The sequence below is a fragment of the Penaeus monodon genome, chromosome 11, assembly GCF_015228065.2.
Source record: "Penaeus monodon isolate SGIC_2016 chromosome 11, NSTDA_Pmon_1, whole genome shotgun sequence".
NCBI lineage: Eukaryota > Metazoa > Arthropoda > Malacostraca > Decapoda > Penaeidae > Penaeus > Penaeus monodon.
In genome coordinates, this window is record NC_051396.1 from 2,352,199 (window position 1) to 2,362,198 (window position 10,000).

Consider the following 10,000-nt stretch of genomic DNA (forward strand, 5'->3'; position numbering starts at 1 on the left):
TTTCAACATTCTTCTAAGCTTTTTCCCTGTTGTACCCTAAAGCTTGACTCACACCTTGGACTCCGCTCGACAAGGGAAGCTTCGTCGGAATGAAAAAAGGAAAACATTTGGGGAAAATTTCTGGTTTCGAATGCCACAAACTAATACCAGAGGGGACTGACATTTCCCCGTAGCGCCCGTGTCCAACGCTGCTGTATTTTTCCTGTCTCTAAGGAAATAAAGATTGCAATATGTTCTTTTATGACATATTATTTCTATATACAATTTGTTTTCTTTTACTTTAGTCCAGAGTCCTAAAACAGTAAGATAAGAAAATGGGGAATGGAGGAAAGGAAGAAAAAAGGAAATCGGTATTATTCAATCACCGTCTAATCAGACACTTATTTTTTAAAGTTACGAAATTCAGAATTCACATAATTTTCTTTTGTTTTGATATCATAATGATTTGTAACGAATGATTGTCGGGTAGCTAATTAGAAGCGAAATTTCGAGTTATATTATTCTTGTATTTCTAATCGTGTTTTCTGTATCACATACAGCCTTTGTATATAGACATACCCCCATATATATATATATATATATATATATATATATATATATATATATATATATATATATATATATATATATATATATACATATGTATATATATTTATATATATATATATATATATATATATATATATATATATATATATATATATAATATACACACATATGTGAAAATCACACACACACACATAAATATACATATATACACTGTTTATGTTGTAAATGGGCAGCTTATGAACTTTACAAGATCCTTATAGATTCCGACCAAATAAAGACACAGATTCATGTGAATTCAGTCACATGAATTCCCATAGACTTAACAACGTGACTCTAAGGAGGTATGGATTCGTGTCGCTGGTTTATAACGAAGAGAAATTACACTGTAAACCTGTAACGTTGAAATCATAATGAAAAGACTGACAAGAGAGAGAGAGAGAGAGAGAGAGAGAGAGAGAGAGAGAGAGAGAGAGAGAGAGAGAGAGAGAGAGAGAGAGAGAGAAATATAGACAGACAGATAGATAGATAGATAGACAGATAGATAGATAAATACACAGATAGAGAGAAAGAGAGAGAGAGATAAAGAGAAAGATAGAGAGAGAAAAAAAAAGATAGAATAAGAGAGAAAAAGAGAAGGACAGACAGACAAAGACAGAATTCAGCAAACACGCACATAATAACAAGAGGAAAAATGAAACTAACAATAATAATCACGAACAAACAGAGACACTGAATAAAGAAAACAAATTAAACAACATTAATCACTTAAAGTTTCAAATCAATGCAATAAGAAACGGAAACAACAAAGGAATAACATGGAAGCAGAACACAAAGTAGGGTTTCTGCGAAGGAGAAGCAGGAGAGAAAACGATGAAAGATATACTACATATACATGTAGTATATGGATATCAATAAATAAATATATATATATATATATATATATATATATATATATATATATATATATATATATATATATATAATATATATATATATATATATATATATATATATATATATATATATATATATATATATATATATAACATTTAGTATATAATATATATATAATATATATATATATATATATATATATATATATATATATATATATATATATATTCGAGTCACTGACCGCCGCGTTGTATCCCTTGGGCAAGGAACTTCACCTCGATTGCCTGCCTAGCCACTGGGTGACCAAGCCAGCTCAAGTCAGTGCTGGTCCCAAGCCCGGATAAAAAATAAGAGAGAATGATTACCTAAAAAAAAAAAAAAAAAAAAAAGGTAACACCGGCACTCTCCGTGGAAAGGAACTGGGGACCCTACCACGTACTCACTCAAAAGAGCATCACAACGTGAAAACTGCAATTGAGTATCATGCTGTGACCACGGCGGCTCAGACATGAACCTACCCGTTAAATGATGATATATATATATATATATATATATATATATATATATATATATATATATATATATATATATATATATATATATATATATATATGAATATATATATATACATATATATATTATATATATATATACATATATATATATGAATAGCAAAACACTCTTCCGTGTTGATACAATGGAAGAAAAACCCACAATACAAGAACTAGATTTATTGAAAGGGAGACTACAGTTTCGAAATCCACCTGGATTTCATTTTCAGGTCTGAAGAGGAAAGGGAGAGGAGGGGGTATAAAAGAGAGAGAGGAGGGGCAACGCGGGAACACGGGGCGGGTGAGGACAGACGAACGGAAGCAGAGGGAGGTCACGTCAGGTCGGGGGATCGGGCGGAATCCAGGTGGATTTCGAAACTGTAGTCTCACTTTCAATAAATCCAGTTTTTGTATTGTGGGTTTTTCTTCCATATATATATTTATACATATATATATATATATGTATATATATATATATATATATATATATATATATATAATATATGTATATATATATATATATATATATATATATTATATATATATATATATATATATATATATATATATATGTATATATATATAAACACACACACACACAACATATGTATATATGTATGTATATATATGTATATATGCATACACATACATACACACACACACACACACACACACACACACACACTCAAACACACACACATATATATATGCATGTATACATATATATATATATATATATATATATATATGTATGTATATGTATATGTTTATATATATTTATATATAAATGAATACATATATACACACAACATATATGTATATGTATATTTAAATATATATATGTATACATACACACACACACACACACACACACACACACACACACATACACACACACATATGTGTGTGTGTGTGCGCGTGCGCGCGTGTGTGTATGTCTTCATGTATATGAATATAAATGCGTAATTCCAGGTAATGTGCTCCTTTGTAGCATTTGCTATTTATCTTAAATGGAACTGCATATGTTCATTATAAAATCATGATATCAAATCACGATCCAACATTAAGATCAATACTCTATAGCATATAGAATACGTCACTTTTAAGGAAAAAGAAGAAAAAAAAAAAAGGAAAAAAAAAAGAGAAAAAAAGACATGCTCACACGGCTAACGTCTATCTCTTTATTTTCAGATCTATTTTACAGAGAACACTTTAAGGGGACACTAACACTTTATTTTTCCTCTCTTCTCTAACAACACACATCATTATTCACAATTCTACTGTGATCGTTCCGTTTTTTTTACTCCGTTTTCGTCACAAGCACTTTAATGTTTATTGATATCGAGTAGTTCGACTTGTGGGGTTTTCAAGCAGTCACGATGCGATCACTTCTTCCGAGACGTTTTCGTGTCTTAAAGCACAAGCAGAGCATCCCCGTGGGTGATCGAGATAGATAAACACGTGTGGATAGATAGATAGGTAGGCGTATAGGTGGATACATGGGCGAATAGGTAGATAGATAGATAAAAAGGAGAGAGAGAGAGAGAAGAGGAGAGGAGAGAGAGAGAAAAGAAGGGAAGAGAGAGAGAAGCGACAGAAAGAGAGAGAGAGAGAGAGAGAGAGAGAGAGAGAGATTAGAGAGAAGAGAGAGAGAAAGATGGAGAGAGAGAGCGACGAGAGGAGAGAGATCTCGGAGACGAGGAGAGAGAGAAAGAGAGAGAAAGGGAGTGAAAGAGAGGGGAAGAGAGCAATTACAAAGGGGTTAATCTTACCAAACACTTAGGAACGTTGTGATGTAATAAATTAGTGAGAGGCTTGTGGTGCACGCGATATAGGGGGAGAGTTGGCGAGAGCAGGCAAGATAAGTGTGTGACTCATAAGATTTTTTTTTTTTTGTTTTTTTTTTATGGAGGACTATGAATGTTCTTGTTTTATTGATTTTTTAAAACTATATTTCAGTTATCTTAGTGTTTTTTTTTTCCTTAAGTTTTGTCGTGGTTTTCTGTATGTGTTTTTTTTTGAGTTCTCAGAAAAAAATACTTTTATCAAGCTTTTTTTCTTTTACTCAAACTTTCCTTTATGTTGATTTCCCACGAACACATTTCCTCGGCACTTCGATTAAAAGCCACGGATCTGCCTCGCTTACTGCAGCCAGTCAGGACGCCGGGTTAGCCAGGAGGCAATTAACGCACGTCAATAGTAAAGAGAGCACTCGTTTCGCACATCAGCGGTAGCGCAAAGGCAGAACACCTGTTACCAGCACCTAGGTATTGAAGAGAGACGTCCATGTCGTGTTGACTGATAGCGAGTACCGAGTGTGGGAGGTGAGATAGGTACTTTTTCTAGGGGGTACCTTTTTTCTCGTGAGTACTGACTGAAAAGAGATAAAGAGGGTACTTTTTTCGAGTACCTTTGTCTCACGAGCACTGACCGAAACGAGATTACGAGGACACCTCCTCTCACAAGAGGGCGAGACAGACGGACTCCCGGAGAATAAACGACTCACGTGCTTCGCTCACTGACTCGCTGGTGCTTCGGTCACGTTCGCTATCCTTCGGCCTTGTTCCCTCCTTCGCCTCCTCCTCTTTCTTCCGTCTCCGCTCTCTTGCTCGCCCTCTTCGGTGCCTCCCTCGCTGCTGGTCCCTGCTTGCCTTTCTCCTTCTTGCGTTTCCTCTTCCTCCTCTTTCTCGTCCTCTTGGGGGTCCGCTCGGTCGAGGTGGCGTTGGTCGGGGGCCCAGGGGGGGAGGGGGCGGGGGAGGGCGTCGTGGCGTTGCTCACCTCGATCTCGTTGTAGACGTCTGCAAGGGAGGGGGAGGGTGAGAGGGGGAAGGGTGAGAGGGGGAGCTGCAGGTAGGGGGTGGATGTTGGGATGTGTTTATACGCCTGTGCAAGCACGCACATACACGCACGCACTCACGCACGTACGGACGCATGCACACACGCACACACACATACACACACACATACACACACACACACACACACACACAGTCACACACACATACGCACGCACATATATGTATGGAAAACATGCGCGAATGAATTAATGAATTAATGAGGCTATGAAGATCTGCCTCTAAATCCTTTTTACCTTTCAGCTAAAACAGTTTCTGGCTTTATTCTTGTTTCGTTTCCACTATTATTCTCCATTTCTTCTCATCCTTTCTCAGTTTTATTCTCTCTCTCTCTCTCTCTCTCTCATCGGTATTTTTTCCTGCTTCCTGTCCCTCTATCGCCCTTTCTTCCCATTTCCCTTTCATTACCTTCACCATCATAATTATTAGCATCTTCATCATTACTAATACTATCATCACATTCAATGTAATTACATCATCATCATCATCATCATCACGATCAATATAATAAGTATCATTATCATCATCGTCACTATCAATATAATCACCACCTATCGTCATTATTAAAACCATCATCATCATCGCAATCAATATGATTATAATCATCATCATCATCATCATCATCATCATCGTCATCATCACTATCAATATAATCATTATCATCACCATCATCATTGTATTCTACCTCTTTCTCCTGATCTCCTTATACATTTTTCATTTTCTTGTTATTACCTTTTCCTCCTCTCATTTTTGTTATTATTTTTAATACGTTTTCCTCTCCCTTCGCTCTTTCTCCTTCAGAGGGCGGGAGGAGGGAAGGGAGCAAAGCTGCCAACGCGGATATTTTCCACATAATTATTTTACGTGAATTTCACAAAGAGAAAATCCCAAATAACCTAAAAAGAAAAGAAAAGAACGTCAACATCAGCAATAATAGAAAACAGCGAGGAAATAAGATAAAAAAAGAGAGAGAGAGAGAGAGAGAGAGAGAGAGAGAGAGAGAGAGAAGAGGAGGAGCGAGATAGAGAGAGAGGAAAGACGAGCAGAGAGAGAGAGAGAGAGAGGACAGAGGATGAATTGAGACGCAGAGAGAGAGAGAGAGAGAAACAGCAAAGATGCGCATCACAGACTGAAGATCCTAAGTTTCCGATCTTGGAGATTATAATTCGCCTTGGGAAGGAGAGAGGAATTGGGTGTGTGTTGGTGGGGGGGGGGGGGGGGGGGTGGGGGGGGGGGGGGGGTGGGGGGGGGGGGGGTTTTGGGGGGGTTTTCGGGGGTTTGTGGGAGGGGGGGGGGGGGGGGGGGGGGGGGGGGTTTTTTTTTTTTTTTGGGGTGGGGGGGGGGGGGGGGGGGGGGGGGGGGGGGGGGGGGGGGGGGGGGGGGGGGGGGGGGAATGCCGCCCTCGATGCGCAAGTCGATGCTCACTTCTTGGCCATCTGCGAAGGGACAGCGAAACCGCGTCGTCCGCGGGTCTGTTTTTTATCCACTGGCATCGTGGTTATTTCTGTTCTTATTACTCTTTGTGGTTTGGATCAGCATGTGTGTTCATCTGAGGTTGTTTGCCAAGTGTTTAATACATTGTATGATTAGAGACTTTCAGCGCTAACATTGTAAAATGACAACTTTAATTTTGTAACAAAATCTTACTATATGAATTATTGCGTTAAATTATCCTAGTATCGTATCATGTGTTGTTATCAATATCATGATTATTACTACATCATCTCATTAAATCATCATCATCATCCATCATTTCATCATCATAATCATTAAGCATCATCATCATCATCATCATTCATAATATCACATCATTATTGTTATTATTATCATTATTATCATTATTGCTATTATTTTTATTACTTATTATCATTATCATCATCATTATTATTACTATTATAATTACCATTACACACACACACAAAAAAAATCTCCCCCTCCAACATGAGTGGAGGTCGACCTTCAACCTTCAGAGTCCCATCGCTCGAGGCCCAGAAGCCGCTACCTGTCTCTGATTCGTATCTCAGATCAGATCAGATTAGATTGACAGACAAACAGACACAAAAACATACTTCTCTTCTCGATCGTAATTTTCTTTTTCATATTGTTTTTTTTTTTTCTTTATAAACGTGCTAATTAGCTTATGAAATGAATATTTTGGTTTCAGTTCGATGCATTTGTAAGTTGCATTGCAAAAAAAATATGGTAATGATAATGATTATGATAATGTTATTATTAATGATAGTAGTAATGATAATGATAATGATAATAGTTAATGATAATGATAATGATAATAGTATTGATAATAATTATATTATGCAAATAATAATGATAATAACAAAACAAAAATGCTGATAATGATGATGATAATGATAATGATAATGCTGATAATGATGATGATAATGATAATGATAATGATAATGATGATGATAACAACAACAATAACAAGGATGATAATAATGATAATACCACTAATAGTAGTCACAATTGCAATAAAGATTGTTACAACAAAATGAATAAAGACAATGATAACAATAATGATATCAATAATAATGACATGAATAACGATGATGAAATATGATGAGCAGATTAACGGATAAATCGACAAAACAAATAAACGAGAGAGAAAAAAGAAAGAAAATACCTCCCCCCCCCAAAAAAAAAGAAAGAAAAAAACGAACACAAATATATAGATAAAAATCAATTCAAAAAAATCCAAAGCAGACAGAGAAAAGGCTAACTATTTAAAAGATGCAAAGTAGACAAAAAAAAAAAAAAAAGGAAAGAGAAGGTGAAAAAGATGAAGAAGAGGAAGATGATGATGATATTATTATCACTGGCGTAATACTTATTACCGAGACGATTATAATGATTATTTTTATCATTGTCATTGTGATAATCAGTATCGTCATCATTACGATCATCATCATAATAAACGAATAGCCTCCTCTACCTCCCTCCCCCCCCACCCCCATGCCTCATTATCCTGTACCCCCAACCTTCCCCCGATACCCTCTCTCCCTACACACACACACACAAACACACACACGCACAAACAAACACACACTCACATACAAACAAACAAACAAACACACACAAAAAAACACACACACACAAACAAACACACACACACACACACACACAAATAAACACACACACAAACAAACACACAAACAAAACCCGAGACCCCGAGGACATCCCCTCCGTCGCGTCCCCCCCCCCCCCCCGGTCACACCCGCCAGGGGCAGGACGGGTCTGGCGTCCGCGGAGACCCCGGCGGCCGAAGACTCACAGCCCCGGCGGCCAAGGGGGCTGGGCGGCACCTGGGCGGGTCCCTCTGAACCGAGAGACATTCGCGGTTTTCACATATCATCGCCACTGATCATTTCCCATCTGGCGGCGGCGAGAAGGCTGTCATTACGCCAGGAGGAGGGGCAGGGGGAAGGGGAAGGATTGGGGGAGGGGCGAGAGGGATGGGGAAGGCAGAGGGAGGTGGGGAGGGGGAAGGGGAAGGATAGGGGGAGGGGCGAGAGGGATGGGGAAGACGGAGGAAGGTGGAGAGGGGGAAGGGGAAGGATGGAGGAAGGGGAGGGAAGAGGGAAGGGGCGAGGGGATAGAGAGAGGGAGAGAGAGAGGAGAAGAGGGAAAGAATAAGAAAAACATACTGAGAGAGAGAGAGAGAGATAAGCAGATAAGAGAGGGAGGACGAGAGAAAGAGAGAGAGAGAGAGAGAATGAGAGATAAACAGGAAGGAGAGGGAAGACGAAAGGAGAGGAGGCCACGAGGAAGAGATGAAACCGTGGTCGAGCCCTACAGGAGATGATGATTTTAGGTTCTGCCTCGTCGCCGCCTCCGCCGCCGCCTCCGCCTCCGCCTTCGCCTCCGCCGCCTCCGCCTCCGCCTCCGCCTTCGCCTCCGCCTTCGCCTCCGCCGCCGCCACCACCGCCACCATCGCATGAATATTCAGACGAAACGCCCTAGAGACACACACATCACGGTCCGGAGGCGTAAATAATACCCAGTTTTAAGTCGGAGATAAATTCGCTCCCTCTTAATTGATTCTTCGTACGCGATGAACGGAGGGAGGAGAGGGGGAGAGGAGGAGGAGGAGAGGGGGGGCGAGGAGGAGGAGGAAGGAGGGAGAGACGAGGAGGAGGAGAGGGGGAGGGGAGGAGTGACGGGTAGGGGGAGAGGAGGAGGGAGGAGAGGGGGAGAGGAGGAGGAGAGGGGGAGGAGAGTGAGGAGGAGGAGAGGGGGAGAGGAGGAGAGGACGAGGGGGGGAGAGAGGCGAGGAGGGAGAGGGAGAGGAGGAGGAGGAGAGGGAGAGGAGGAGGAGGGGAGGGGAGAGGAGGAGGAGAGGAGGAAGAGGAGAGAGGAAGAGAAGGAGGAGGAGAGGGGGAGAGGAGAAGGGGGAGAGGAGGAGGAGGAGAGGGGGAGAGGAGGAGGAGGAAGAGGAAAGAAGAGGAAATACGTGTAAAGGTAGAAGAAGAGGAGGAATAATAATGATAATAATAATAATGATAATATGAATAGTAATAATAATAATAATAATGAGGTGGTGGAAACGAAAAAGAAAATAATCTAAATAAAAGAAGCAATAACAGTAGTAGTTGTTGTAGGAGTAGTAATAATGGTAACAGAAGAACAAGAAGAAGAAAAAGAAGAAGAAGAAGCAAAAGAAGAAGAAAAAGAAACAGAATAATAATAAGAAAAAGAAGAAACAGAAGAGGAAGAAGAAGAAAAGGAAGAAGAAAATTAATAATAATAAGAAGAAATAGAAGAAACAGAAGAAGAAAAATAAGAAAAAAAATATGAGAAGAAGAAAAAAGAAGAAACAGGAAAAGGAGGAAAAGAAGAAAAAGAAAAGGAGAAGGAAAAGAAGGGGGAGGAGGAGGAGGAGGAAGAGAAGGAGGAGGAGGAGGAGGAGGAGGAGGAGGAGGAGGAAGAGGAGGAGGAGGAGGAGGAGGAAGAGGAGGAGGAATAGGAATAGGAAGAGGAGGAGGAGGAGCAGGTGGGCGGGGCGAGGGCGTGAGACGGAGCCAGCCGAGCAGCTGTGCGCTTGACATAACAACACGTTGCGTTTCGCTAATGCCAGGCAATGGGGGGGGGTGGGGTGAGGAAGAGTGGGGAGGGAGAGGGAGGTGGGGTGGGGGA

At 40.2% G+C, this 10,000-nt stretch overlaps 2 protein-coding genes across 2 annotated transcripts in view; one reads left to right on the forward strand and one right to left on the reverse strand.

The window, feature by feature from the left end:
• Positions 1-261, forward strand: part of LOC119579109 (R-spondin-1-like) — a 9,159-nt gene extending 8,898 nt beyond the window's left edge. The window contains exon 4 of the mRNA XM_037926844.1: positions 1-261. This exon is cut by the window's left edge and continues 1,133 nt beyond it. The gene's annotated coding sequence lies outside the window, so the exon portion shown is untranslated.
• Positions 262-4,005: 3,744 nt separating this feature from the next.
• LOC119578660 (R-spondin-1-like) overlaps positions 4,006-10,000 on the reverse strand; it is an 18,090-nt gene continuing 12,095 nt past the window's right edge. Inside the window, exon 3 of the mRNA XM_037926224.1 lies at positions 4,006-4,792. Coding sequence (XP_037782152.1) covers positions 4,542-4,792 — 251 coding nt within the window. The 3' untranslated portion in view covers positions 4,006-4,541. The remainder of the gene's footprint in view (positions 4,793-10,000) is intronic.